At 49.1% G+C, this 25,649-nt stretch overlaps 11 protein-coding genes across 11 annotated transcripts; 4 read left to right on the plus strand and 7 right to left on the minus strand.

The window, feature by feature from the left end:
• Positions 1-176: 176 nt before the first annotated feature.
• On the minus strand, positions 177-1,784 carry LOC9631041 (protein FMP32, mitochondrial). Its single transcript, XM_024672665.1, has 8 exons — positions 1,395-1,784; positions 1,196-1,327; positions 1,086-1,145; positions 951-1,027; positions 839-895; positions 719-785; positions 605-668; positions 177-536 (listed from the first exon to the last, which is right to left on the minus strand). Exons 1-8 carry the CDS (start codon positions 1,608-1,610, stop codon positions 481-483), a joined length of 729 nt encoding a protein of 242 aa, XP_024528433.1. The 5' UTR covers positions 1,611-1,784; the 3' UTR covers positions 177-480.
• A 142-nt stretch (positions 1,785-1,926) lies between these two features.
• LOC9631042 (uncharacterized GTP-binding protein YjiA) lies at positions 1,927-4,908 on the plus strand. Its single transcript, XM_024672663.1, has 11 exons — positions 1,927-2,288; positions 2,466-3,187; positions 3,267-3,332; positions 3,394-3,574; positions 3,638-3,834; positions 3,903-3,953; positions 3,998-4,089; positions 4,161-4,234; positions 4,283-4,416; positions 4,462-4,566; positions 4,619-4,908. Exons 2-11 carry the CDS (start codon positions 2,861-2,863, stop codon positions 4,760-4,762), a joined length of 1,371 nt encoding a protein of 456 aa, XP_024528431.1. The 5' UTR covers positions 1,927-2,288; positions 2,466-2,860; the 3' UTR covers positions 4,763-4,908.
• LOC9633130 (thioredoxin domain-containing protein 2) lies at positions 4,845-6,994 on the minus strand. Its single transcript, XM_002967909.2, has 5 exons — positions 6,842-6,994; positions 6,261-6,518; positions 5,332-5,787; positions 5,144-5,266; positions 4,845-5,086 (listed from the first exon to the last, which is right to left on the minus strand). The coding sequence occupies exons 1-5, from the start codon at positions 6,992-6,994 to the stop codon at positions 4,940-4,942; spliced, it is 1,137 nt and encodes a 378-aa protein (XP_002967955.2). The 3' UTR covers positions 4,845-4,939.
• Positions 5,573-7,340, plus strand: LOC9631043 (lipid phosphate phosphatase delta). The gene is made up of 7 exons (XM_002967649.2): positions 5,573-5,766; positions 5,827-5,922; positions 6,007-6,212; positions 6,287-6,393; positions 6,454-6,582; positions 6,640-6,755; positions 6,804-7,340. Exons 1-7 carry the CDS (start codon positions 5,599-5,601, stop codon positions 7,218-7,220), a joined length of 1,239 nt encoding a protein of 412 aa, XP_002967695.1. The 5' UTR covers positions 5,573-5,598; the 3' UTR covers positions 7,221-7,340.
• A 69-nt stretch (positions 7,341-7,409) lies between these two features.
• Positions 7,410-8,595, plus strand: LOC9633131 (GPI-anchor transamidase). Its single transcript, XM_002967650.2, has one exon. It carries the CDS (start codon positions 7,436-7,438, stop codon positions 8,561-8,563), a length of 1,128 nt encoding a protein of 375 aa, XP_002967696.1. The 5' UTR covers positions 7,410-7,435; the 3' UTR covers positions 8,564-8,595.
• LOC112345578 (zinc finger CCCH domain-containing protein 32-like) lies at positions 8,534-10,345 on the minus strand. The gene is made up of 3 exons (XM_024672661.1): positions 10,225-10,345; positions 10,022-10,132; positions 8,534-9,922 (listed from the first exon to the last, which is right to left on the minus strand). Exons 1-3 carry the CDS (start codon positions 10,285-10,287, stop codon positions 8,597-8,599), a joined length of 1,500 nt encoding a protein of 499 aa, XP_024528429.1. The 5' UTR covers positions 10,288-10,345; the 3' UTR covers positions 8,534-8,596.
• On the minus strand, positions 10,333-12,493 carry LOC9633132 (abscisic acid 8'-hydroxylase 1). Its single transcript, XM_002967910.2, has 9 exons — positions 12,048-12,493; positions 11,677-11,986; positions 11,459-11,614; positions 11,143-11,403; positions 11,000-11,089; positions 10,866-10,944; positions 10,705-10,811; positions 10,532-10,650; positions 10,333-10,469 (listed from the first exon to the last, which is right to left on the minus strand). The coding sequence occupies exons 1-9, from the start codon at positions 12,251-12,253 to the stop codon at positions 10,376-10,378; spliced, it is 1,422 nt and encodes a 473-aa protein (XP_002967956.2). The 5' UTR covers positions 12,254-12,493; the 3' UTR covers positions 10,333-10,375.
• A 677-nt stretch (positions 12,494-13,170) lies between these two features.
• LOC9631044 (excitatory amino acid transporter) lies at positions 13,171-15,486 on the plus strand. Its single transcript, XM_024672939.1, has 10 exons — positions 13,171-13,582; positions 13,658-13,763; positions 13,817-13,984; positions 14,045-14,196; positions 14,261-14,322; positions 14,385-14,590; positions 14,663-14,855; positions 14,956-15,078; positions 15,138-15,314; positions 15,380-15,486. Exons 1-10 carry the CDS (start codon positions 13,435-13,437, stop codon positions 15,392-15,394), a joined length of 1,350 nt encoding a protein of 449 aa, XP_024528707.1. The 5' UTR covers positions 13,171-13,434; the 3' UTR covers positions 15,395-15,486.
• Positions 15,409-15,850, minus strand: LOC112345676. The gene is made up of 2 exons (XM_024672940.1): positions 15,779-15,850; positions 15,409-15,721 (listed from the first exon to the last, which is right to left on the minus strand). The coding sequence occupies exons 1-2, from the start codon at positions 15,829-15,831 to the stop codon at positions 15,466-15,468; spliced, it is 309 nt and encodes a 102-aa protein (XP_024528708.1). The 5' UTR covers positions 15,832-15,850; the 3' UTR covers positions 15,409-15,465.
• A 54-nt stretch (positions 15,851-15,904) lies between these two features.
• On the minus strand, positions 15,905-24,741 carry LOC9633133. Its single transcript, XM_024672373.1, has 11 exons — positions 24,187-24,741; positions 23,595-24,125; positions 22,470-23,537; positions 22,127-22,405; positions 21,805-21,995; positions 21,566-21,751; positions 20,616-21,470; positions 19,305-20,568; positions 18,993-19,256; positions 18,645-18,849; positions 15,905-18,546 (listed from the first exon to the last, which is right to left on the minus strand). Exons 1-11 carry the CDS (start codon positions 24,739-24,741, stop codon positions 15,905-15,907), a joined length of 8,040 nt encoding a protein of 2,679 aa, XP_024528141.1.
• A 139-nt stretch (positions 24,742-24,880) lies between these two features.
• Positions 24,881-25,616, minus strand: LOC112345661. Its single transcript, XM_024672902.1, has 3 exons — positions 25,394-25,616; positions 25,223-25,330; positions 24,881-25,131 (listed from the first exon to the last, which is right to left on the minus strand). Exons 1-3 carry the CDS (start codon positions 25,598-25,600, stop codon positions 25,012-25,014), a joined length of 435 nt encoding a protein of 144 aa, XP_024528670.1. The 5' UTR covers positions 25,601-25,616; the 3' UTR covers positions 24,881-25,011.
• Between the last annotated feature and the right edge of the window lie 33 nt (positions 25,617-25,649).

Here is a 25,649-nt window from a genome sequence, read left to right on the forward strand (position 1 = left end):
GTTTGGCTTTCCGGTCCGGCGCTCCGTTTTCACGCGCGGTTTCGAACCGTGCGAGCGTTTTTACCACGGTGACCCGGGTCAAAAAGTCCAGTAAAATCACGGGGCCGCGGTAGAAAGACGTTGGGGATCGTGAAGTTCCTCGCTTTTGCGTTTTTGTCATCTTTTTCACTCGTCAAAGCTACCATCTTTCTCATCTTTCTTTATTTAATTCATCCAACGGACAACAAGGAATTTTTTAATGGCGTCCTCCCTCTTTCCACCAAACTACGCTTAATAGGATCCTTCCTTCTGTGCCATGTCCAAATGGCTTGAATACAATGCAAGCTCCAACCTTGGGCAGTGAGCGATCCTTCCACTATTGTTTCGCTTCAAAGATTAAAAAAGAATGCGACGTGATCACCATCTTCTATGTTCTTCGTTTCTCTTTGATTTTTTTTTTAGTTTTTTGTTATTCACGAACTCTTGGACGTTTTCTTTTCTTCACATCATGATACGTAGTAGACCAAGGCCAACCGCGGTTACGGAGACGATGGAACCTGTCACAGCGCAAGAGATTTTCTTTTAGAGATCTTATCGGTGTGATTTAGAAGCGTAAGAGATTTACCAATGCAGTACTTGATCACATCATACTTGGCAACTTCCAGCTGGGTCTTGAGAGTGTGGATCTCCTGTAGATGGTGCGTTCAGAGAATTCTTTTGAGTGAAAATGATTGCTTACACTATCCAGCTTGTTTGTCAGATTCGCTGTCTCGGTGCTTTGATTCGCCAGGACATCCCTGATGCGCCTGGAGAGAGAGTGACAAAGTTCTAGTAAACCAAAATCGCAGAGTTTGCCTACCCCTTTTCAAGGTTGAGATCAAGGCGCTGGCCTGCTGTAACCTTGTCGATCTCGTATCTACAAGCGGAAAACAATGGTTGAGGAGGAACTCAGGACTTTACTTACGACTTACTTCAACTCGCTTTTCAGCTTGTCAAGATCTGTCCGTAGTCGTTCTGATTCCCGCTGTGAGGTAGACACATGATGCTCCTGCGATGAATAGCCAGAAGTGACACTTGAAAAAAATCGAGAAAATGAAATAGCTCACGAGCTGGCTGACGATCTCTGCTCTCAGCTTCGAAAGGACTGCCTCTTGCATCAACTCTTTCTAACAAGAAAAGCACGGGTGAGTGACGAAGACGTCAAGCAATCACTTACACGCTGCATCTCTGGCTTGGAAACGAAGGACTGAGCAACATTCTCCAAGCTATCATTGAGCACTTCGGTAATCACAGCGGTGATAGCTTCAGCTTGATTATCGGTTAGACCCTGCTTCTCAAGCCGCCTTACCTGTTTTAAATGGACAGCTTAGATAGCCATCCAATCCAAAAACACAACACACAAAACTATACGATACCAATTGGAGTGTGTCCACAAGAAACGCTCTTTTCCCATTGTACGATGGCTGGACCACGAGTTGATTCGAGGAGTTCGTCCTGTAGTAGTTCCTCGAGCTTCCATTCTCTAATCTGTTCCTCAACTCACCAAGCGGTTGAAATCCTCTCGCATTGTCCCAATTCGCATAGATCTTATTCAAGCTACGAACCCCTGATTTCCTCACGGCCCACGCCATTCCCTAATTTCTTCTACTCTACGAGCCGAATTCGCTGCAGCGCTATCCCTTCTCGTACCTGCGCTATCGCATTATCCATTGTGATGCGTCATCCAGCTCGAGGAACCGGGAAATCGATCCAGCTGACCTAGGAGCAACAAATCCAATAAGAACCCTATAATCTTTCGCGAGAAGTCAAAAACTTTCTAGTCTTTCATGTCAAGGCCCTCTCCCAGGATTCGATCCCGCGACCCCTTTACTGTGCATTAATAAATGTGTGTCGACGTGGCAGCATAGGCCGTTGGCAAGGTGACAGCACACCACGAGAAAGAAAGAACAGGCCCGGGCACAGAATTTGGGGTAGAAAAAATTTAGGGCTCTTTCTCGTGCTCTTCCCCTGGGGAATCCCTAGCGCGAGCGATCCGATCTCCAAATCCATGGCTGGCGGCGGCGGCAAGGATGTGGACGGGGCAGCGAAAGATGCGGCGCACCGGGAGATGTTTGCTCACGAATCCAGGCAAGTTCTACACCAGGAGGGCGGGGTTACGTTGAAGAAATCGGGGAGGTATCCGGCGTTTCTTGCTGGAGTTTTGCTCGTCACGGGCGTGATCACGTTTGCATACTATCAAAGCGTTGCTCCCAGCGAGGAGAAGACTGTAAAAAAGAAGCCTTGATCATCGCGGCGGCTGGATTCTTCAGGTATTTACCTTTGCTTGGAATCCACACACTCTCTCTCTTTTTTCCTTTTTCTACAGTTCTTTTCTCCTCTCTATATGATACTGCCCTAGATCTCCAGGTTTTGCATCAGACATTTTAGTTTGTAGCTTCGTGTTTGAGAAGGGTTTTTCACTCTGGATCGATTGGAATGTGTTGCAGCTCAATCCACGCTCAAGAAGATTGAATTGGCCGTGTTGAAGAACATCAAAACTTGAAGAACACAAATCCATAAATTTACGTTTGCTTCTTTTTTGAGGCAAAATTTTCTACGTAGGAGGGTAGGGTTTAGGGTTCTAGGAGATAGATATTTCTTAGCGGCCGTCCGATCGCGAATCCCTGGCCGTCCATCGTTTATCTGGTGGGTAATCCGGAAAGAGGGCTCTAGAAGGAAAGGTCCAGTCCCTCCCTCTCTCCCTCTCTCGCCGCGGCATTGGAGCTCTGCGCGATCGCATTCGTGGAAGCGATCGAGGGAAAGAACTCTTTTTGACCGCCAGAATTCCAGGTTAGCGGCGCAGGTTTAGCAAGGAAAGAAGAGCAATCGAAGCGCGCGAGCGATGGCGGCAGCAAGCGCGGCTATGGCATTGTGTGGAAGAGGATTGGCGTGGGCGCATGGGACGCGCGCAAGCGCGTCGTCGGTGGTCATGGTTTTCAACAAGGCCAGTGGCGGTGGATTGAGGTTCTATGGGAGATTAGCTCCAAGGGTAGCGAAAGGAATAGGCGCTCAGGGGAGAATGTCTGCGACGAGGAAGCTGAGCGTTAGAACTCTGGCAAATGCGACCACCCAGCAGGAGACTGCTCCAACTGAGATTCCCGAGAGCCATGTATGCGTCGATAATCGGGTTCCTATCACTGTGATCACTGGATTTCTTGGCGCTGGCAAGGTAAAATCTTCTCTTCTTCTTCATGCAAAGTTTTCTTTGTAAGTTTTTCAACCATGAACTTATCATGTCTTGATGGCAGACTACGCTGCTAAACTACGTGCTCACTGGCGAGCATGGGAAAAGGATCGCTGTCATTGAGAACGAGGTACTTGTTTCTCTCTTTCTTTTTTCTTCTTATCGCTCATTTTACTTTTGTGATTTCATAGTTTGGAGAAGTTGGCATCGATGACAGCCTCGTTGTTGGCCGAAAATCTTCCACGGAAGATATCATGATGCTCAACAATGGCTGTCTTTGCTGCACGGTGCGAGGGGACCTCGTCAACATGCTCAAGGACCTTTTCCTCACAAAGAAAGGCTTGTATGATCACGTCCTGATCGAGACTACGGGTACTGGCTCTTGGATTTGTCAAGTTTGATTCGAGAGCTTCTTCATCTTTGTCATCGTTCCAGGCCTGGCTAATCCTGCTCCGATCATTCAGACATTTTACGCGGAAGACAGAGTAGCGCACCATTATCGACTCGACGGCGTTGTCACGATGGTGGACGCCAAGCACGCTCCTATGCATCTTGACGAAGTGAAGCCAGATGGCGCGGTGAATGAAGCCGTGGAGCAAGTAGCCTATGCCGACCGTATCATACTCAACAAGGTTCGCATTTTCACGACGCGATATCTTTGCCAACCGGCCTTTCTCTTTCTTTTTTGCTTTCTTTGTAGGTGGACTTAGTTGACGACAAGGCCATTCAAACTCTATCCGAGAGAATAAAGGTATGAAGATCATGTCTCTAGCTTTTCAAAATCTTCTTTTGCAGCGTATCAATGCAATGGCGAGTGTTAAGTCAACGCAGTATGGCAAAGTCGACATGGATTACGTTCTCGGTGTCGGTGGTTTTGACCTGGAGAAGTACGCATTCTGGTTTTCCTTTGCTTCATTGGAGGAACCCGTCTAAGCTAATTGATTGTTTTGTACTTCAGAGTAGCGGGCCTGGAGGTTGAGATCGAGAAAGAGAAAGAGAAAGCCAATGCTCATGCTCACGATGACCAACACGGTAAGAATTTATATTCTTTTAGTGTGTCTTACACCCGACAAACTAAAGGCCATGACCACAAACACGGGCACGAACACGAGCACAAGCACGAGCACAAACACGAGCACAAGCACGACCATCACCACGACCCTGGAGTGTCGTCCGTGAGCATCATGTGTGAGGGGAACTTGGATTTGGAGAAAGTAAGCTGTTCTCCTCGTCTTCCTTTTACTCATTCTATTGCACAGATCGACACATGGCTCGGGGACCTGCTCGATGAACGGAGCGAAGACTTGTATCGAATGAAAGGCATCCTGTCCATCGAGGATTGCAAGGAGCGATTTGTTTTCCAGGTGACTATGCTAGAAGTGTTTGCAAGATCTGAAAGTTTTCTCTTTTACTCAGGGTGTTCACGCGGTATACGAGGGAACAATGGACAGAGAATGGGGTCCCAACGAGAAACGCCAGAACAAGCTCGTGTTCATTGGGAAGAACCTCAACGAAGCCGAGCTCAAGCAAGGCTTCATGGATTGCTTGGTGAAGAGCTAAAGTTTTTGGAAACACCATCGCTATAGCTATCGAATAGGACCAGAGCTCTCCTTTATCAGCCAAGCTATGAGATACAAACCAATTCAACGACAAAGGTTTTCTTCTTCTATAAACTTAAAAGCACGAATGCTTACTTCTTAGTAGTATGGAAATCGTCCCATTCTTTTCTTGACTAGCCTAGGCGTGCACTCCAGCTCCAGTGTGGAGCTGGAGCTTCTTTTTCAACTGGTCCTTGTCCGCTCCAACGATCTTCTCCACCACTTTGCCTTCCTTGATCAAGAGGAAAGTAGGCATCGCCTCGACCTTCCACTCGGTAGTGATCGCCTGGAAAGAGCAAGGATCGAGTCAAGAACACACAAAAAAAGTAATTTTTAAACTCACAGGCATTTGATCCACATCCACCTTGACGAAGATCGCATCCGTGAACGTCTTGGAGTACTCCAGGAAGATCGGAGCTATGGCCTTGCAAGGGCCGCACCACGTCGCAGTGAAATCCACCACTAACTGCAAAAGGAAAGAGGAGAAATCGATCGATCAAACGATTAAACCCTAGCAATGGCGCCGCTCACCAGCTTCTTGCCCTCTTCCGCCTCCTTGAACTTGGCCTGCCACAACTCCACGCTGGTGATCGCACACACCGTCTCGGTCGCCATCGCCAAAGAATCGAAGCGCAAATTTGCCTTTTCTAGGGCTCTGATTGATCCCAGGAATATCCCTTGGCCACGCGTTCTTGACTTAGGGTTCTTGAGCCGGGCGATTCTGGGAAAGAGCGCTGGACGCTTCGGGAGAATGCGAGCTCGTCTCTCTCCTTGGAGCTGTGGGGAAATCTCTGATTCATGGAGGCTGTCGGCGTCCCCGTCTGGCAAGTGATTACGCTCGTCACGATCCTCTCTTGGCTGCGATTCTCCAGCTTCACCAATCTCACCCTGCGCGCTCGATCCATTCTCCAGCCGCTGGTGACGCAGCGGGTTCTCAAGGGGACTGAGACGATCCTTCACATCCAGGTACGCTTCTTCGTCACGAATCTGGAGCTAGATCGATTGATCCGCGAAGATTTCTTGCAGCGTTCCAAGAATCCATTCTGGGATGTCGTGTTCGCCGTCGCATCCTCGGTGGTATCGGTGGAGTTCTACACTGCGTTTCTCCCGCTTCTCTTCTGGGTAAATAGTTTCGCGTTTGTTCTAAGTAGTAGCCTCCGGGTTTGAATTTTTTCTTTCTTTGTTCTTTGTTCTTCATTCTTCCAGTGTGGCCAGACGAGGCTTGCGAGGCAAATGACGATCCTTATGGCTGTTTGCATCTACGTTGGGAATTGTGTCAAGGACGTTGTCTCGGCCCCCCGGCCAGCATCTCCTCCGGTCAGGCGTCTCACTGCCATTAAATGCGAGGAGGAGTCCGCCATGGAGTTTGGACTCCCCTCTTCTCACACTATCAACACAATCTGTTTATCACTGTAAGCTTCGGTATTCGCGTGCTGAGGTGATCCATTCCATTGTCTTACTTTGTTCTTTGTTTGTCTTTCTCCAGGTATCTCTTTAATTACTTCATGAACCACCAGCAGTTTCCAAGCGATTCTCGCGTGTGGTGGCTTGTGTTGGGAATCATCTGCCTCGTGATTGTTCTTGTTGCTTACGGTAAGAACGGCCAAGTTGTCTTTGCTCAGCGTGGTGTAACGTGTTCCTTGCTTTTTCCAGGGAGACTTTACTTGGGCATGCACACGCCCATCGATGTCTATGCGGGGATTCCCATTGGCTTGTGCCTATTGATGTTTTGGTGCTGCGTTGACGATCATATCGACCAATTTGTCACGGAGGGTGAAAACGGTATGCTGCCAAAATCCAGTTACATGATACGACGAACAAAAGACACTCTTTTTGCAGTTCTTCCGTTCTGGACAAGCATGTCATTTCTCGTTCTCTTCGCGTATCCAAGGCCAGAATACAAGACACCAAGCTTTGAGTTTCACACTGCTTTCAACGGCGTCGTACTGGGAGTGGTAAGCTCTCCTTCTGTTCTATCCTCGATTCTCATCGATCATTCTCAGGTATATGGATCACACAGATTCTACTCGTATGGCCAAACGACAGCCCTCTCAATCTCAACACTCCAGGACACGCTCAACTTAATCCTCAGACTCGCGATTGGATTTCCAACCGTTCTAGCTGTCAAGGAGCTGTCCAAGGAACTCGCAAAGCAGCTACTTCCGTGGGTATGCCGAGCCTTCTTCGTCCCCATCTATTCCTCTTCCTACGTCCCGCCGCTGCAAGAAAAGGCGAAGAACAGCGACAAGAAGAGCTCTCCCCGCGACGAAGAGACGAGAAATTTGTGGCTAAGACTGCTGCCTGTGATCGATGAAGATCACTTGGACGTGGACACGGGCATCCGGCTTTTGCAATACGCTGCTCTTGGATGGTCAGTCGCTGAGCTCGCTCCGTCCATTTTCCAGTACCTGGGAGTTTAGGAGCCACCACGAAGAACCTCTTTTTTTTCGTCCGGGAGGATGATCGTGGTGGAAGAAAAGCTCTCGCTGGAATGTTTGTACCATAGTCGCAACTTTGATCATAACAAGTTCTTTGCAATCCATGGTGGTATTTAATAGCAATTTTACCGCGAAAATCTTACGGCTAGGATCGCACGGCACATTTTTAGGGTTCTTGCGGGGGGGAAAGGAGCGCCATGGCGCCACTGCTGCTGCTACTGCCACTGCTACTGCTGATTTCGTCGATCGCGCCGAGCGCCATGGCAGCGCCGGCGCACACGAGCAATTGGGCGGTGCTGGTATGTACCTCGCGCTACTGGTTCAACTACAGGCATATGGCCAACACCCTCTCGATCTACCACACCGTCAAGCGCCTGGGCATCCCGGACGATCACATCCTCCTCATGCTCGCCGACGACATGGCGTGCAACGCCAGGAATTCCCGCCCGGCCCAGGTCTTCAACAACGAGGATCACAAGCTCAACCTCTACGGCGAGAATGTGGAGGTGGATTACCGCGGCTACGAGGTCACCGTGGACAATTTCCTGCGCGTCCTCACCGGCCGCCACGATCCGGCAGTCCCGCGATCCAAGCGCCTCCTCAGCGACGAGTCCAGCAACGTCTTGCTCTACATGACCGGCCATGGTGGCGACCAGTTCATCAAGTTCCAGGACGCGGAGGAGATCCAGAGCCACGACCTGGCCGACGCCATCCAGCAGATGCATCAAAAGGGGCGATACAGGGAGATCTTGTTCATGGTGGACACTTGCCAGGCCTCGACGCTCTACTCGCAAGTCTACTCGCCTGGAGTGCTGGCCGCGAGCAGCAGTAAGAAGGGGGAGAACTCCTACTCCCACCACCTCGACATGGACGTTGGCGTCTCGGTGATCGATCGCTTCACGTACTACACGCTCCAGTTTCTCGAGGGCGTGAGGACCGACAGCGCCGCCACCCTCGAGAGCTTGTTCCGGGTCTACGATCCCCGGCTGCTCATGTCCAACGCCAGCTTCAGGGACGACTTGTTCCGGAGGAAGCTGGACGAGGTCCGCGTGACCGAGTTCTTTGGATCCGTCATGGACGTCAAGCACACCCCGTCGGGATACAGTGGCTTCACTGGCGATCCTACTCGACGAAGTGATCGACGCCGCAGCGAAGGAGAAGCCAAGCCTCGACGAGAGGAAAGAGAAGCTACTGCTGCTGCTGCTGCTGCTGCTAGTGAGCTCGAGGTCGGTGCTGGAGACGAGGGAGATTGGGTGCTCGGGGTGAGTTGCTTGCTGATTGGAGTCACCACCGTCTTGTGGCACAAAGCTCTAAGGACAGACTGAGCGTCCCAAAGAGAAGCTTTTCGTTTCGTGTCCTCAAGTTCCAGCAGCGTCCTTCGCAGCTTTCAGCTCCGCCAGGCTCTTTGGCCCGTCAAATTGAGATTCTCTCAAAGTGACGCTGTTCCTGGCAGAGGTGCTGCTGGGAGCAGCACCGGCAGCGGCGGCGAGCTTGGGCTTCTTGGCGACTTTGTTGTGTCGCCAGTGCTGCTGCTGCATCACTCCCAAGTATCTCGAGTTCCGGGCGTGGTGACGCTGTTGCTGCTGTTGGTGGTGGTGCTGGAAGTTGTGAAACTGGTGCTGGTGGAGTCTCTGGTTAGCAGCATACTTGAGCCGGGTCTTCACGCTGGGCCTTCCGAGCCTGCTATGGACGCTGCGACTGCCACCATTCGCCACCCTCCAGCTTTCCAGTCGATGGTGAAGAGCAGGATTGGTTTCGTCGTAAACTAGCCTGTTGTGAGCACTACTGTTGTCGCTGAGAAGCTTTAAGCGGTTTGCGGCAAAGAGGCTCCTGTGGTTCCCTCTCGGAAACACCAGCCGGTCCTCGAGCCTCCCTCGGTTTAGTCCCTCCAAGTTCCTGGCCATGAGAAGAGCTTCCAAGTCGGGATCAATCCGCTGCTCCTGGACGAGAGGCTGCCGCGAGCTGATCATGCAGTCGTAAGGGAGCGATGGCTGGTACGGTGGATCGTAAGGCTTGTACTCGTTGAAGCTGTTCCGTGTGCCAGCGCTGGGGCCGTTTTGGAAAGCTCCTCGCTCGTAGCGGCAGCCTCCAAAGTCGTACGAAGCAGAGTCGAGGAGACGGTGTTGCTGGCTTTGGATTTGATCAAGCAGCTGCGAGGAGGAGCCATTTACTGGATCGAGGACGGTGTCGTAGTTATCTCCATCGTCCGAGTAAAAATCCTGCTGGGCTCCGGGATCTACGTCGTCGAAGTCGGGGGAGCTGCCTCCCATCGGCCACTCGTGGTGGTGCAGCCTGTAGAGTTCTTCGGACTTTCCGTCGCCACTGTCGGATTTCTCCTGCTGCTCTTCGTCCTGTGTCGGCGAGCTGCTGCTCTCCACCTGGTGCTGCTGCTCGTGTTCTTCCGGAGTTTCAAGCTGGACTTGGTGTGGAGGCTCGCCCGGGCCGCTTCTCTGGCCGATCGAGAGCTTGGAGCCCCCGTTTTGCGTGACGGTAGAGGCAGCAGGAACTTGAGGCTGGGATGGAGTTTGCTGCTGCTGGGCCAAAGTTTGGACCTGTTGGGAGCGACGAGCAAAGCCGTGCATGAACGGACACTGGTCTCCTTTTGCGCAGTATCCTTGAGAGTAGAAGTAACAGGGGACTCGAGAATTGGAGCTGGGATTCTCCTCCTCGGACACGTCCAGCGGCTGCGAGAAATCAAATACCATTATCCTCAAAGAAAGAAAAAGACTCTCTATCAAAGAAAGACTATGAAAAATCCTAAGAGGAGAAGGAAGAAGACTCACGGGATGACGAAACGGGCAGTCTGGATTGAGGCAGTTCCCAGAGAGCCAGTACCAACAGTCGCGGGGATTTAATCTCGCGACCTCGCTGTGCCTAAACTCGCATTGCATTCCCTGTGGCGCGGAGAGAAAGACGAAAAACACATTTTTTGGTGAATGTTCGTGCCCCGGCATGCGATCTTGCGGGAGAATTCCACATTTCTCACCTTCTTGCATGTGAGCGGCGACGCGAGGAAGTAAACGCAGTCCGTGTTCTTCTTGTCCTCCATCACGCCAGATCTGGGCAAAACAAGCCCTAAACCTAACCCTAAATATCAGCAAAGGCAATCCAGGGGCTTTTATTTTCTCCTTGTTTCTTTACTGGATGGACATAGTTTGTATGAGGTATCCATCATTCACTGTGGGCATTGGCCAGTAGCTTGTTTTACTATTTGGATTCACTGGCTCCCATCTACAGTGTTTTACAATAATGTTTGAGTATAAATGGCAAGAAAATGGAGGAAAAGGAAGTACCTGTATTTTGTGATAAGCCTGTGTATGAAAATGCATAGCTCTAACTTAGCTAGTGCACTTCCTGGGCATGTTCTTTGTCCAGAGCCAAATGGAATAAATGTGCCAGTTTTAGCTGGGACCTGAAGGGAAGATATAAAAAGGTTTGGTAAGTATAAACATGACAAATGCCATACTTTAAATCTAGATGGATCAAATCTTGTTGCATTGGGGTAAATGCTCTCATCTAAGTGGATTGCTGACATATGGACGTGCACCATCCAATCTTTGGGCAAGGTATAACCTGTATAACACCAAGAGAACGATTGGAATTAGCTTCAATCACATGTAATCAAACCATTGTAGCTGATGTCCTTGGTGATTTTACGTGTCACCAGCCCCACAACATTAGAAAGCCTTAGAGTCTCGTGGACAGCCTGCAAAAACACTCCAATTAAATCTAATATAAAAATAAGTGGAGCTCAGTCCAACCCTTAGAGTGGCTGGCATCAGCTTTGTGTCTTCCCATGTTAACTTATACTTTGTGGAGCCTTTCTCAAGGAGGACTTGTTTTTGCTCTTCCTGGAAATCAAGATTAATTCAAAACAACAGTTTAATAATAATAATAATAATACCTCCACTTCCTTGAAAGCTTGTGGATTCTCATGTAAGTATTTGATCAGCCACAGGAGAGCCAGAGCTGTAGTGTGGTGGCCTCCAAACAACAGTGCCATGAGATTGTCTTCCACCTGTTGATTGGAGAGGGTTCCAACCTTGTCATCTTTGTGCGTAACAAACTCGCCCAATGCATCTTTGTGTGTCTCGCCCTTGGCAGCTACTTGTGCCCTCCTCTCGTTGATGAGCCCATCCAAGAATGTGTGGAGCCTTGCCCTGGCCTGATCGAATCACAATAGATCCAGAACTAGAAAGTTATATTTATCAGACACAAACCTGCAATGCTTTGTGATAAGGTGAGAAGGGTATGTCGATTGGAAACTGGAGCAGCCCCGTCTCTATGGCTTGGACGTCTCGCATGAGATCGATCGTGTCCGGAGTGGTGGGCAGCAGTTTCTGGCACACGAATCCAATCACCGTACAATAGCTAAACTGGCATGTCAAATGTTTATAATCAGATCAAGCGATCAATCTGGCGTGCGATGTGATCAAACCTTGACAGTTTCTTCCATAACCGATACCGTCTTCTTCGATCCCCACGACTCTAGAATCTCCTGAGCCAAGTTATCGATCTTCTCGACATGGTGTTTGAGCACCTCTGGAACCATCATCCCCAACATGATTCTCCGGTAGAGCGCATGGTCACTCCCGACGGCTTGGCTTATAGATTCCGGCCCAAACAATCGGCCAAACAAGCCTGAGGGACCGCATTCAGCACAGCTGAGGAAGAACTTGGCTGCCTCTACTGTTGTTGTGACAATGGTGGGAGATCCAAGCAAGTTACTCGAGAAAACTCCTCCAAATCTGTAAATCGGTCACAAACTTCATTAAATCAAGATCTGAGCGAAAGTCAACTTAGGAGAACCTCTTGCGTCGAGTGGTGAGGAAGTCTAGAGGGGATCCCAGGAAGAGAGAGACAGATTCTCCGACAAGAGGCCAGCCATGGCTTCCCGCCGGGAGTTTGATCGTGGATGATCCTTGGGAGGTGTAGAACTTACGGTAGATCAGCCAGAAAGAGAGTAGAAACGCGAGGACGTAAAGAGCATTCCAGGACAGCAGTAAAAGCTCCATAGCTTCTCTCGAGGAGGAACGAAGGATGCACAAGTTTTGGGATTTAAGTACCAGGCTGCCTTGACTGATTGTTGTGCCAGCTGATATGTTTTGACAGAAGAGAGAGCACAACACAGCACACAGCCCAGCACAAAAGAAGATCAAATACCAAGCCTACTCCATAGCATTCTTTTGTTTATAAGTTTAAAATATCCTGTAGCGAGAAGGCTTTTCCATGCAAAATTCTTCGAACGGAGGCTTCCTCGTGTGCTTATGCTTGACTGCACTAGCCAATGACCTAGTTCCTGGTGGGAAGGAACGTTTTTAAGGGGGCTAAACTTTTCAGCTGAGGTAAATTTCTGGGAAATGCTCCAGGGAAGCCTCATGCATAGACTCATTTTTTCTTGTATGCTAACAGCCATTCCTGCTTAACGGAAAGCACTATGTAGTTTCTCTAGTAATGTAACGGATCTTTCTTCCCTTTTCCCCTTTTTTTTTGAAGGTTCGAGAGTCAAGACAGCTCTAAATGGTCAAATAGCTGCCAAAGTAGTTTTGGATGGCAAACCCCAAACCATGTTATAAGCTTTCCCAAGGTATCGAGAGATTTTAAGTTTCTTGTCAATGTAGAGATCACTTTTCACCAGTGTTCTAAGCTTTAAAGTTTTTGAGCTTTCATTGCTTCTATGCTGTCATATAAATCAGAACTAGATATGCGCCTACGGATTACCACTGTGCTAATTACCACGCATGGTCGGTGATATGCTCCCATGGTTTGCATTACAAATCGACATTGACAAAAGGCAGTGAATTGTTTTTCCATACAAAAAGCCAACATTGCATTTCCAAACCTCAGGAACTCAACCATCAAGTTTGCGTGATGCTGTGTATCATGTCGAGCTCGCAACACTGTGCTTGTCTTAGTAGGCCTGGAGGTCAGAGCTCCTCTGGGGACCGAACAAAGTGGCAGAAAGCAAAGAGAGAAAAAAACCACAAACGAAGAAAAGATTTGCAGTCACCTCGGGTCCAAATCCGAGCCCGCCAAATGCGTCTACGGAAGTCTGGGTATGGAGTTCCTTAAGTAGCTCATAGGGCAGCCAGCCAATTGGCAAGCAAGAATCTCTTCTGCGAGGGAGGGAGCGAACTCCACACATCTCCAAACTTCTGGGAAGAGAGCGCCATTCTTTGTTTGTTTGTTGGCCGCCATGGCGGGGCTCTTCTCGCGGTTTAAGAAGAAGGCGTTCCGGATGGAGATGCTGGTGTGGTGGACGCTGCTGGGAGTGCTTGTGGGAATCGCGCTGGGAGCTGGGCTTTACAATTCGCATCCCTCTGCTCTAACAGTGGAGCTCCTGGGTATGTATCATAAGAGAAAAGATCTCCCCGTCGTTTGTCCTAAAAGCTCGATCTCTTTTCCTTTTTGCTTTCAAGGGTATCCTGGAGAGCTTTTCATCCGAGCTTTACAGGCCCTGGTTCTGCCATTGATTATGCTCGCATTGATGTCTGGAGTGTTCAGCTTGAGACACACAACCAGTGGGTATGATATTTTTCCTGTGATGTAGCTCGATTTCTTTCTTGGCAAAAATGTAGAGTTGGCCGTATCACCAAGTGGTCTCTACTGTATTATCTACTGTCGATGATGCTTGCCGTGGTTTTGGGAATCGTCATGGTGTCGGTGATCAAGCCTGGGAGAGACAAGCCATTCGACGACTCGGGTTTCACAAAGTGTGCCACTCGCAATGGAACTTCCCCCACAGAGTGAGAGTGATACTTTCATGCTGTTTTCAGTTCTTACTTGAAGTTTTTTTTTATTTCTAGCACACCAAAGGCAGCAGCTGGGACTGTGGATTCCCTGCTCGAGATTGGCCGCGACTTGCTTCCTACAAACATCGTCGCGGCCGCTGCGAAGCCAAACTATTTGGGAGTCATGACTTTCGCCATTGTCTTCGCTTTCGCCACCAATACATTCGGTGAGAAAATCTCTAAACCTGTCAAGGAAAAAAGCTCGTAACTCTCTCCTTTGTGTACCTCCAGGTGAGCGAGCCGAGCCTCTAGTTCATCTCATCGAGCTCTGCAACACCATCTTGATAAAAATCGTAACTTTCTTGTGTCTTCGATTGATCACAATCTTACATTGCTTTTTTCTTCTCCCGATCAGATCTTTGTAGTGGTCATGTTCACGCCCGTCGGAGTTGCGTCGCTCATCGCAGGCACCATTCTCAAGGCATGCAACGCCGTCCATCTTCTCAAATCTCTCGGCTTTTACATGGCGACGGTGCTGGGCGGATTCTTCATCCATTCCACGCTGGTGCTGCCACTCACAGTCTTCCTCCTGTCGAGGCAAAATCCCCTCAAAGTTTTCAAGTAAGCAGCCCGGTTCTTTGAGCTCTTGAAGATCACAAGCTGGTATAAAGCGATTTGCTGCGTATCTACCAGATCATTTTTGCCAGCGCTGTGCATGGGACTGGGAACTTCCTCCAGCGCCGCCACAATGCCAGTGACAATGCAATGCGGCGGAGAACACGGCTGCGACCAGAGCATCGTCCAGTTTGTGATTCCTCTAGGAACCAACATTAACCGCGACGGTGCCGCGCTCTACGAGGCAGTCTCAGCAATTTTTATCTGCCAGGTCTCTCTCTCTCTCTCTCTCTCTCTCTCTCTCTCTCTCTCTTTTCTCTTCGTCCTCCATCTCTCTCTCACTCACTTTTTTCTCTTCGTCCTCCATCCAGGCTCATGGAATCCATCTACCTGTAAGCAGCCTCTTCGTCATCGCCATCACTGCCACTCTCGCCGCTGTTGGCTCCGCGTCCATTCCCAGCTCCGCTCTGGTGACCATGATCACTGTTTTACAGGCAAGCCAGCTTTAAGCAAGACTATGCGAAGATTTTTTTCTCAATCTTTTCTTCTCCAGGCTGTGAATCTTCCCCAGTTTATTGGTGACGTTTCGGTCCTTTTTGCCGTGGACTGGCTGCTGGGGATGTTTCGCACGTCCGTTAACATCTGGGGTGATGCCTGTGCCTGCGTCGTCGTCGATACCTGGAACAAGCGATTCTCCAGGAAGCAACGACCTCTCGAATTTCCCGACCAGGTAGCCATTCTTTCTTCTTCTTTCTCTCTCTCTCTCTCTTTGATGAGTTGTTTGTGATTCCCAAGGTGGCGCCAGTTTGATAAAACTCGTTGGAAGTATAATTCCGATCAAACTATCTATAGACACAAAATATGTATATATCAACATTAAGTCACTGCTTCTTTCTTCCTCCTTTCTTCCCGGACTTTTTCTTCTTCTTGTTTGATTTCTTAGGCGCGGGCTTAGTAGCGGACGAGCAAGGCTTTGCTGGCTCACTGGAGATAGTTTCTTTGCGCTGGAGAGCATCACCGAGCACGTCTTTAAGGCAATGGTTGAATTTGGATCTGCCATAACCTAGTTTCTCTGTTGCTGGATTTGTGACAGATAGAAGTAGCCAATCCGAGTCCTGCTTCTGGTGGTCGGCATGCCTGAGAGTTTGTAAAGTTATAGATCATCCATACAAGCAAAGCAAACACTTCACTCACCTAGGATCCATAAGCTCCAACAAAGCCTCGCATTCGCACTTGAAGTCGTTCATCTTCTCCACGAGGTCGTCTCGATCGGCCTTGAGTTGCCCATCCTGACCGGCAAAGGTTCGGCCTTTCAGAATCTCAATGGCGGAAGCCATGTCCAGCACGAAACTCACCAAGTCCGCCTGCCAGGAGAGTGTTACAAAGAACCGGAGGAAAAAAGAGAAAGGAAAGTATGCAGACCTTTAGAGGACACACTTCGGAGATGAATGACGAAACGTAGCCGTCGTCTTTACAAGCCATAGTGGTAAACGCGTTTTTGGCTTCCCGGACATACTCGTCATCCTGGACCAAGTTCTCTCTGGCAACTTGCAGCTTTTTCAGCAGCCTCCAGACCACGAAAAAGCCGAGCTTCGAATCGCCAACTTTCAGGTACCATGGAGACAATGCTTCTTCTTTTGCGGGAGCCGTCATCTCTGGCTCCGGACACTCGAATGTCAGCTCGACCTCGGAAGGTTTCAGCTCCGTTGTGTCATCAACTTCCTCCTCCTCAGCATCCACAGTCTGCAGCATCATATCATCCGGTTGCTGCAGTGACGCCAGGCTGAACTTCCACGGCTCCGGCTCCACGTTGACATAAGTCTGGAACCGAGACTTAAATCCATGCCTGAATTTGTCTCTCCGCCTCAGAAGCAGAAACTGATCGCCGCATTCAACCATGAACCGGCAGAAGAGTAGCCGGAAGTGATTGTAGTTTGCACCTGTCTCGAAGAGGCACTGCAGCCCCTGCCTCAAGCTCGGAAGAAGATGGTCCAGCGCAGAAGACTGCCGGGTCACCAAGCTCCTCAGATCTCTGAATATGTGGCTGTTCACTGCCTGGTTCTCAAACTCCATGAAAATGGTTAAGAGCACTCGAATAATCCGAAAGACTACCTCTGACTTTGGGATATCGAGCAGCCACTTGTCCAGGCGGTATCCGAGTAGCAGAGAACTGCAAATCTTCTGAATGACTTCCAGAGAGTTTGTCCCAACACTCTTGCAAACTTTCTCCACGGAGCAGCCCATCCTCAACATCCGCGTGTACAGAATTTCCTGCGTAGACCCCGTCATAAACTCCATAGCCAGGCTTTCCGGGAGCGTTGCCTCTACGATGTGTGATAAGCACGCAATGCTAGAAACAAGTATTCGCTCCAGCATGTAGATGAACATCGACGGAGTGATATAATGCTGGAAGCCTTCCATGCTAAAGATGTCGTGCAGCCCTTGAGCACACTGGCTCATCGGCATCGCAAAGTGGTAGCAGTACTCGTTGGCAATAAAATCCTGCCCGGGACCATTCCTCAAATAAGGCTCCAGAATCTGTAGCATAACTGTTTCTTCGACCGAATCACTCGCTGCTGTAATGTCTCTGGCAAGCGCGCCCAGGTGAGGAGTAACTTTGGGATGGTCCCGTAAGCTAACGGGAGTATTCCCTCGGCGTACGAATAAACACCGGAAAACCTCCATCCTGAGACTTCGGAGTCTTCTTTCGTGAGTTTCGGACTTCCCCAAGCTACTGACCACGTCCATAATCTTCAACACTGACAGGCAGCTCTCGGCTCCACCAGCATTGCCTGCGTGGCTTTCCAGCACTTCACAGAAGATTGCGCTCGTCGACTCTAGCTGACCCCGCCAAAAATCTGTTGCTAGAGACAGAAACTTTTCCGTTTTCAGCTGTGCCTTTCCACTGCCGACGGTCCAGTCTCCACCCCGTTTCAGCCAGTCAACCATGCTGTCCTCCACTATGCACAGCCCGGGAAGATGGTGCCGAGTAACGCCCATAAATTCCAAGCAAGAATCCAGAAGTGCGTCGCCTTGCGGAATAATTTTCTCGATCTTTGCCAGTGCCTTCAGCAGCGAGCTTATCTTCTGGAACCAAGTGTTCCAAACAGCGACCACAAACTGCAGAGTGTTGGTCATGTCACTAGCTGTTCTCAACGGCCTGTCCAAAACCTGTAGAGTAAGAAGCCCGAGCGAAGTCGAACCTTTAGCCAACTCTAGACCTTTCTCCAAGAGCTGACGCAGCACTATGATGTTTATAGTCGGGTCGTCTTTCGCCAGCTTCCAGTTCTCGAAAACATCTGACAGCGAGAGGTCGTCGTCATCTCTTAGGACTCGAAGCTGGATTTCTGCTCGAGGATCCCCTTTTGCCATTCTGTGAGCCTCAGTGACGAGCTTTTCATCTTCCAAAGGCCGCAAAGGCCACCCCAGGTTGTTGTTCGCCCATAGAAGTTTCAGCTGCATGTGTTTGATGATTTTTCTAGCTCCTTCGGCTCGATGTCCAGCTAGTTCTAGGAACTTTGCAGCGGCTATAAGATCTCCTTTCGCTTCGGCTACCTGAGAAGCTTCTTCGTAGTTCATGTAGAAGAACTCCACTTGCATAAGCTGCTCCAGATAGTCACGCCTCTTCAAAAAGTCCCGCTTCATGGAAATGCCCGGAAACGCGTGAACAAATTTCATCATCCTGTCAACGTCCTTCTTTCTGTGATAGTGCTCCGCCGAGGTCTTCAAGAGATTCACCACGTACTTATTGCTGAGGAATGAAGCATCTTGCTGTTCTCGGTCCCGGATAAAGTTCAGTCCCTTCTCAAACAGCTTTCCAGCCAGGCATGCGGATAAGCAACTCTGAAAATCTTCTACCATGGAATATGCTTCTGCTGCTTCATCATAAATCTTTGCTTGTTCAAAACATTGGGCAGCATTTTCCCAGCGCGGCGGATTGCACTTGTCCCTGTACAACACACCTGGAAATGACAGAAACGTTAGTGATTCAAAATCGCTACGTATCACGATTACATGAATTAATTACCAGCTTGCTTAAAGTTTTTGATCTCCGTCAAACATCTTGCCGCAGCTTCGAACTTCGCAATTCTCTCATAAAGGTTCACTGCGTCTTGTAGCTGCTGAGTCGCTATGGTGGGATTCCAGACGAGATTCTTCTCCCCATTTTGCTGGTGCAGAGCAGCTTGTGCCCACTGAGCTCTATACGAATCATGAGCTCGTTGGTAGCACAAGACAGCCATATCATACTGGCGGTCGTTGAACATCTGTCGATAAGAACACGTAAGTTTATGAAGAGACTTGTGGAGCATTGGAAACTAACCTGGCGTCCTCGTTGTAGCCACTCTTCCCGGGTGCTGATTCTATGGAAAGAAGAAACGAGGGATTCGTCCAGACTTCTCGACTGAACCAAGTCTTTCGTAATCCAGTAGTCTAGCATGGGCTGCTGGAAAATAAAGTCCTCGTCATATATCCAAAGACGCTGCTTGGACCTTGTAATAGCCACATATAGCTGCTTCAGTTCGTTACACAGGATGTTGTGAAGCCTTTTCTCGAACTTGGGATATCCCTGACAGCAGCAGTTCACAAGACTTGTCTCGTCGAGATAGGTGTACAGAGTTCTCCACTTAGAGCCGAAGTTCGACAGCGCAAAAAAGTTGTACAGTAGAACATCCTGAAGAGACTGTTATTTAAACCGCTAAACTTCTATCAATTGACTTACCTGGAACTCGAGACCTTTGCATTCTTCTACAGTAAGCACCAAGCTTCGCGTTCCTAGTCGCTTTAAAAGTTTCTGCTTGGATTCACCATCTCGCACTAGAATCACCTGCTCGGCTCCAAAGTCGGACTCCTGTCCAAAACCTCCACTGTGATCAAATAGGCAGGTGATGAGGTTGTAATTCTCATCGGACTTCACAACAACGGGCTTCTCGCCACATATCAAACTCCGCTCCGGTTCCAACTTGTCAACTGTTTCCGGAAAGAAGAACAACAGCAACTGCATAATGCTGTCCGCGAGCTCGACAACCCCTTGGTGAGTTCTAAAATTCTGCGTCAGCTGATGGATATTACATAGTGCCTGCTTCCGCAACTTCCCATCTTTCGTGATCTGCCTCCTGTCGTCAATTTCCAAAAACTCCTTGTAAAACAAACTCCTGATATCCTCGAAACGAAAGTTTACGCCTTTAGCGATTGTTTGTGCCGTGTCTCCAGCAAAAACAAATCCTTCTGCAACGTTGTCAGAAACGAACTTGAGAAGACTGATCTGAGCCAGAGTGAGGTCTTGGACCTCGTCGACGTATATAAACTGAAGCTTCGGTCCTAAAGGTTCCCCACCCTCGATCTGTCGATATAGATATCTGACGTGGTCCAATATATCATACTCGTGTCGCTGTGACTTTAGCTTCTCGTATTGTAGAAAGAGCTCATAAATATTTTCTCGTTGGCTCTGGTCCAAAGTATAAGAAGACATATAAACGTAGTCATTTCGAGATAGCCGTCCTTTATGGCTTCGTAGAGATTCAGGCCTTCCTTTAATCGATGACATGATCTCGGTGAAGACGACTGAGGCATCGAACTTTTTGGTGAAGCTAGAGTTCAAATGCGGCCAATAGCTTGCGGCAAAGCAATCAAAATCCACCTCTTTTCTGGGCTGAATCCGTTGAGATGTCTTCGGAGTTTCATAAGAGATATCAATGTCGTCATTTGTATCCAAGCGATCGCTGTCGTCGCAATCTTCAACTCTAATAAAAGTTCCTTGCGCTGTCTCCATGTCCCTCCTGGCGATAAAAGGTCTCGGAACGCTGCCATCGAGCATGGTTAAAAACTTTCGATACGTGATGACGAGAGGAAATGCTTGCGGGGATATGTCGACGAAACTGTCAGGTATGTCGCTGAACAACTTTTCTTCTGCTTCCTCGTCCAGCAGTAAGCCTTTTCTCTCATACATGTCATCTTTGTTGACAGCGTTGCTTCGCTGAAGAGATCTATGATTTCAAAAGTTAAATCAAACAAAAAGGCACTGAACTCTTACCTGCGTGTCCTTTGAAGGTGAAGCTTAATTGCCGCGCATAGTTTTGAGCTGACAGTTATCAGAGCTTGACGTACTACAGTTTGAGCCGGAGATTCACCTTCAGCGAGCCCATGAGATAGACGAAACTGTTGCTCTCGGTTAAGCAGCTTCATGGTTATAATTGTTGTCTTTCCTGTCCCCGACCTTCCGACGACGAAGGAACTCCAGGGGAACTTAACAACTTGAGATTCTTGATCTGTTACCTCGAATGGAGGATCGATTTGGCTACCGTCGGTGGCTGTTAAGAGCTGTCTAGCAATACCTGTTGATAGAGAATAAAACTTCATCAACAGTAAGCTTTCTGACACGCTTGAGTTCTCGCCAGTCGTGGTCTCCTCGTTCGCCTCAGAGCTTGCAATCTCTTTGAAGGACTTATGCCGAGCTATTTCAGCTCCAGAGCTCCATCTAGCAGGCACGGCCAGCTTCCTACAAAAAGATACTGTGAGTCCCTTCAATATTGAGAAGTTGGGACATATGTACCCGTCCGTAAGGCGTTCGCTCGATCTTCTTAAATAAGCACCCGAGTATGTAGCACACAGGTTCTCAAGACGGCTGACAATCCTAGGAAGGCCATCAAGCTTTAGAAAATCCCAGAACTTTAGGACTTGAACTGTGCAATCGGCGTCCAAGTCAACCGTCCAAACTAGATACATTTCCATCGTAAGATGAAACTGAACGTAGTTTCGCTTCGTGGGAACGGGGGCCGTAAACGCGTGTCTCGGACGACGTCCATTGGCAAGGTTGAGAATGGCATTTAGCACATGCAACTTTGTCGATCCCGACGAGATGGACGTGAAACTAACTTTGAACTCTTTGCTGAAAAACACCTGCAACTAGCTCTTTGTTAGCATTACAGGACTCTAAACAGCTTGAGTCTTACCTTCCAAACGTTATTGCTAAAAAAATCTGACCGGGGATCCACGAGAGACTCCAGCTGGTGAATTTCCGCCATAGCTCTTTGAATAGTTCTCTTTACGGTAGAATCCTGTGAAGCTTCTCTATAACATTTCCTATGCCGCGCATCGTTGAGAAGCTGTCTCCAAACACCGTCACTGGATTCCAAAGTGTTGGCGCTACCGACAATACAAAGAACGTGCCTACAACAAAACTTTTCAGCTGTAAGCTGCTCGATAGGCAAGTCGAAAGCTACCTTGCGCGAGTTATTGCAACGTTCAATCGTCGATGATCTTCGAGAAAACCCAGGTAACCACCAACATTTGACCGAACGGTGGACAAGATAATAACATCTTTTTCGCGTCCTTGAAATCCATCGACAGAACGACAATTGATGCTTAAACTTCCATGGTCCCAGGACTTAAGCCGATCGTTGATGGCCTTCACCTGAGCAGCGTATGGAGATATTATGCCTACTTCTAATTTTTCGCCTGGAAACAAAAGTCAGTTTCAGGAGAATAAAAAGACTCCGCACCTGATTGGTGAAGCATCTTGAGGAGGTGCATCACAACAAGTACTTCCACAGCATTGCTCTTGCTGTGCTTTTCGTCTTTCGTTTCAACACCGTGCACGTTTAAAAATGTGTAAGGACCAAAGAGCTGCGATTGTGATAACTGGCCATAGAAGTCATCCACAACATTTGGCCCGTCGCAGATTGCACCTTCATAGAACTGGAAATTTGGAAACTGACTGATAGAAGGATGCATACGGTACTGAACGTTGAGCATTATACTAGGATGTCCGAGGAGCTGCAGCCTCTCAAAAAGACTTCTGCCATAGCTGTAGTCCTGAGCAATCTGGGAAACCACGAGAAGCGAAATTTCAGATGAAACCAGGAGGCTATTGACCAAACAAAGTTACCTTGCTTATAACAGTCGCTGGTAATTGTTTGTGATCCCCAACTAATACCAGCTGCTTCACGTTTTGTAGACCCATCACAATTGCTGTCTCTGCTTCCACAAGCTGGCCCGCTTCATCGATAACCGCTGTATAAAAATGTCGAGAGGTATTCTGCACAATTCTCATGCCTGCAGAGGAGACCGTGCAGCAGACTACAGACGCGTGCCGCAGAAGTTCTTCACCAGTAGGAATTTTACCAGGCGGGTACGTCACAAAATCCATGTTTGTCTTCAACAGGTTCAGAAGAGCTGCTGCGGCCCCTGAAGTAGAACTGACGTAGTTCAGAACTTCAGAGTCTTCGCGAAATCGTCCAAAGGCTGCATTGATCTCGGTGACGTGGTGTCTGGCTCCAAGGATATCAGTAGACTTGAGAAAGGTGGACGGCAGGTCGTTGCACACTAAGTCAATGCTACTCAGCATCTGATCCCCAAGAAACGTCATTCTCTCCCTGGAGAAGTCCAGGAAGCTCTCGGCAGGCTCGTCGGGCTTCTTATCCTGCTTATACTGCCTATAGCGTTCTTCTGCATTCTCCAGAAAGTCCACGACAGAAAGAACTTTCTGTTGCCACCCGCAAGCAGTAGCGAGGACAGTCGCTAATCGTTCTTCTCTGCTCTGAAGGAAAACAGCGTCAAGGATCTCGTTGTCATCCACTTGAAGATTTTCTTTGTTGCCCACCAACACGACGTCACGAGGACATACGGTCCTTGTACACCCGATAAAAGAGGAGGGCTGCTTTGTTATCGACGTAAAAAGCCTCACCACAACCTCAGTTATGGCGGCATTTGTCGGAGCAGACATAAGTATCCGCTTGCTGGAGCCGGCAAGCACAGAGATCAGAGCTATGAGCATCGATGTCTTTCCTGTTCCGGGCGGTCCTTGGATCAGTCTCACATAAGGCTTCTGTTCCCTCTTCAGAGCGATAACAGTCCTCGAGACAGCTTCCATTTGAGAATCGTTGAGCTTAAACCACCTTGCGCAACTAATCTCGGAGCTTGTCATACCTTCGACGTCATCTATCTCCGGTTCACCCTGCAAAACAAAAACGCGTCTTAACTAGATATGTAAACGAAGCATGAAGTTTCTTACCGAGTTTGCTTGGAGAACTTCTTGAAATATAGGATATTGACCTGCTAGAGCCAGTGAAGGACGTTTCAGAGCCTCCCAAACTCGCATTCCAGTGGCGAGGGAGCTCAAGTAGACAGCATACCACGGTCGATTGGTTTCAAGGAAGGGGTCGTACTCGGAACTGTAGATAGGAGCGTATACGTCGACTTTGAGCTCGTCACTGTCCATGTCGTCGCCAGCGATAATAAGAGCAAGAGTATAAAACTCGCCACTATCTCGCAGAATCGTCAGGCAGTCTGGCTCTGCTGTTGTCAGGAGAACCAAATCCTTCGGCTTTAGTATGTCTTTCGAAATTTGCATCTTAAACCTTCTGATCTTGTCATCGCCATCCCGACCACGGACTTCCTTGCCCATCTCGACAAGAACGCAAGGCAACTCGTTGATCATCTCAAGACTTTGCTGCAAGGCGGCGCGGGTCTCTTCAAGTAGAAGAGGTCGGAATACGCTCAGATAGTTTTTCAAATCCGGAAACTCCAAGGGAATTTTGTCAACCTGGCGAGAGCAAGACAGTCACTCGAAGCCAATCACCAAGAGCAAAAAGAAGAAAACCAACCTGATTGACGAGCAAGCTTTCGTTGTTTATGTTGTCCAAAGACCATGCCAGAACTTGGCGTGAAAGAGTTTGCTCCTCCGCGGCCATTCCTGGATTGCGGAAAGAAACCTCTCTCCCAGCGAACTTTGGCTCCAGCTTCTTGAGAAACTCCTTGGAGGCCTCGACAACCTCCACGGGGATGCGCTTCCCAAGCTCCCTAAACACCCAAAGCCTCCGGTTGTCCAAGGTGTACCACGCATTCTCGTGGTAGAACACGCGAATGGGTGGAACTTCTTCCACCCCGACCGAGCCATCTCTCAGCTTGGCCAGCAGCCCTTCCAGGCTGCCCTCCGCCGCGACCTGCGCAAAGCTCTGCGAAGATCCTTCCTTCTCAGCGCCTTTCCTTAGCAAAGCCACACTCTTTTCAAACACCGGCCGCTGTGAGAACCTGATGGATTTCGGATCCATCCACTCGATATGCTGCGATTTCCCTGGCGCCGACTCGCAGGAGCTCATCCCTCTGCCGATAATCGCATCCGGCGCCTCCTGATCACTAGAATATTCACCTTGCTCCATCGCCTCTAAGTACGATCGTCCCAGAACCGCAAGAACCCAGGTGCGATCGGCCTAGAACTGGAAGAGGATCGATCGGCACACCTGCATTTACCGATTTCGTAGAGGCATCGCGATCGATCACGCAGAGCCCTAGAATATGAGCGCCGCGAGCGGCAAAGCCGTAAGAATTTAAAACGAGCACCAAAATTTTTACATTTCCTATCAACGTCCATTCATATAGGCCGTCCCGACCTATACGAGCGTGAAACCCCGGCCACCGTAAGATTCTCTCTAGCGACCATCGCCACCGTCCACCAAAGCGTTCTCTTGGAACTCCTCTTGCCTCTCCTTTTGGAGATATATCTCCAGCTGCTCGCGCTGGTTTTTTACGTTGTTCCTCGCAGTTCCAACCTGTGAAATTCCAGTTTTTGATTCGATAAAACTCCAAGAAAAAAAGTAAAACGAGAGAACGAGAGAGAAAAGATCGGTTTTCTTTCGCTACCTGTTCGTTGAGCTGATCGATCAACACAGACTGCGATGCCATCTTAAACTTGAGCTTGTCGATCTGAGACGTAAGCTCGTCTCTCTCCTTCTCGGCCCTGGATTTTGCCTGAGCAATTCGAGATCTAGTGAGAAAAACTAAAGAGAGCAACCGAGAAAACTAGAAACCAACCTCCGTGACGTGCTTGCAAAGGTCCTCCAAGCTCATCTCGTTCGCTCTCACTTTCCGGATGAACGCCTCTCTCTCGCGCAGCAATTCCTCCACCGCTTCCAGTGCTCGTCCTGGATCATCCTCCGGGTCTTCCTCTCTTTCTTCTTCCTCCCAAAGTTTCTCTTCGTCATCCTCGAGCGCCACCGCCGCGTCTAGCCGCTCCTCCATCTCCCTGTAGCCAAAACTGTTTGAAACAGTTCCTTTCCACGCCACGGTG

This window comes from Selaginella moellendorffii, unplaced genomic scaffold (genome assembly GCF_000143415.4).
Source record: "Selaginella moellendorffii unplaced genomic scaffold, v1.0 SELMOscaffold_9, whole genome shotgun sequence".
NCBI lineage: Eukaryota > Viridiplantae > Streptophyta > Lycopodiopsida > Selaginellales > Selaginellaceae > Selaginella > Selaginella moellendorffii.

Coding starts and splice junctions, on each gene's coding strand:
- LOC9631041 (XM_024672665.1), bottom strand. CDS start 1,610: ATGGCGTGGGCCGTGAGGAAATCAGGGGTTCGTAGCTTGAATAAGATC. Junction 786..838: donor GATCTCAACCTTGAAAAGGG/GTAGGCAAACTC, acceptor CTCTCTCTCCAG/GCGCATCAGGGATGTCCTGG. Junction 537..604: donor TGTGATCAAGTACTGCATTG/GTAAATCTCTTA, acceptor GCGCTGTGACAG/GTTCCATCGTCTCCGTAACC.
- LOC9631042 (XM_024672663.1), top strand. CDS start 2,861: ATGGCGGCAGCAAGCGCGGCTATGGCATTGTGTGGAAGAGGATTGGCG. Junction 3,333..3,393: donor TCGCTGTCATTGAGAACGAG/GTACTTGTTTCT, acceptor GTGATTTCATAG/TTTGGAGAAGTTGGCATCGA. Junction 4,417..4,461: donor GGAACTTGGATTTGGAGAAA/GTAAGCTGTTCT, acceptor TCTATTGCACAG/ATCGACACATGGCTCGGGGA.
- LOC9631043 (XM_002967649.2), top strand. CDS start 5,599: ATGGAGGCTGTCGGCGTCCCCGTCTGGCAAGTGATTACGCTCGTCACG. Junction 6,394..6,453: donor GATTGTTCTTGTTGCTTACG/GTAAGAACGGCC, acceptor TGCTTTTTCCAG/GGAGACTTTACTTGGGCATG. Junction 6,756..6,803: donor ACGGCGTCGTACTGGGAGTG/GTAAGCTCTCCT, acceptor GATCATTCTCAG/GTATATGGATCACACAGATT.
- LOC9633130 (XM_002967909.2), bottom strand. CDS start 6,994: ATGGGGACGAAGAAGGCTCGGCATACCCACGGAAGTAGCTGCTTTGCG. Junction 5,788..6,260: donor AAAGACAAACAAAGAACAAA/GTAAGACAATGG, acceptor ATCTAGCTCCAG/ATTCGTGACGAAGAAGCGTA. Junction 5,267..5,331: donor CGGAAGAGGGCAAGAAGCTG/GTGAGCGGCGCC, acceptor TTCCTTTTGCAG/TTAGTGGTGGATTTCACTGC.
- LOC9633131 (XM_002967650.2), top strand. CDS start 7,436: ATGGCGCCACTGCTGCTGCTACTGCCACTGCTACTGCTGATTTCGTCG.
- LOC112345578 (XM_024672661.1), bottom strand. CDS start 10,287: ATGGAGGACAAGAAGAACACGGACTGCGTTTACTTCCTCGCGTCGCCG. Junction 10,133..10,224: donor CGCCGCTCACATGCAAGAAG/GTGAGAAATGTG, acceptor TCCGCGCCACAG/GGAATGCAATGCGAGTTTAG. Junction 9,923..10,021: donor ACTGCCCGTTTCGTCATCCC/GTGAGTCTTCTT, acceptor GATTTCTCGCAG/CCGCTGGACGTGTCCGAGGA.
- LOC9633132 (XM_002967910.2), bottom strand. CDS start 12,253: ATGGAGCTTTTACTGCTGTCCTGGAATGCTCTTTACGTCCTCGCGTTT. Junction 11,090..11,142: donor AAGCTTTCAAGGAAGTGGAG/GTATTATTATTA, acceptor CTTGATTTCCAG/GAAGAGCAAAAACAAGTCCT. Junction 10,945..10,999: donor TGATGCCAGCCACTCTAAGG/GTTGGACTGAGC, acceptor GTGTTTTTGCAG/GCTGTCCACGAGACTCTAAG.
- LOC9631044 (XM_024672939.1), top strand. CDS start 13,435: ATGGCGGGGCTCTTCTCGCGGTTTAAGAAGAAGGCGTTCCGGATGGAG. Junction 13,985..14,044: donor AATGGAACTTCCCCCACAGA/GTGAGAGTGATA, acceptor TTTTATTTCTAG/CACACCAAAGGCAGCAGCTG. Junction 14,856..14,955: donor CAGCAATTTTTATCTGCCAG/GTCTCTCTCTCT, acceptor TCCTCCATCCAG/GCTCATGGAATCCATCTACC.
- LOC112345676 (XM_024672940.1), bottom strand. CDS start 15,831: ATGAACGACTTCAAGTGCGAATGCGAGGCTTTGTTGGAGCTTATGGAT. Junction 15,722..15,778: donor TTGGAGCTTATGGATCCTAG/GTGAGTGAAGTG, acceptor ACAAACTCTCAG/GCATGCCGACCACCAGAAGC.
- LOC9633133 (XM_024672373.1), bottom strand. CDS start 24,741: ATGGAGCAAGGTGAATATTCTAGTGATCAGGAGGCGCCGGATGCGATT. Junction 20,569..20,615: donor CACCTTCAAAGGACACGCAG/GTAAGAGTTCAG, acceptor TTGAAATCATAG/ATCTCTTCAGCGAAGCAACG. Junction 18,850..18,992: donor ACTGGATTACGAAAGACTTG/GTTCAGTCGAGA, acceptor TCTTATCGACAG/ATGTTCAACGACCGCCAGTA.
- LOC112345661 (XM_024672902.1), bottom strand. CDS start 25,600: ATGGAGGAGCGGCTAGACGCGGCGGTGGCGCTCGAGGATGACGAAGAG. Junction 25,331..25,393: donor TTTGCAAGCACGTCACGGAG/GTTGGTTTCTAG, acceptor CGAATTGCTCAG/GCAAAATCCAGGGCCGAGAA. Junction 25,132..25,222: donor TCGATCAGCTCAACGAACAG/GTAGCGAAAGAA, acceptor GGAATTTCACAG/GTTGGAACTGCGAGGAACAA.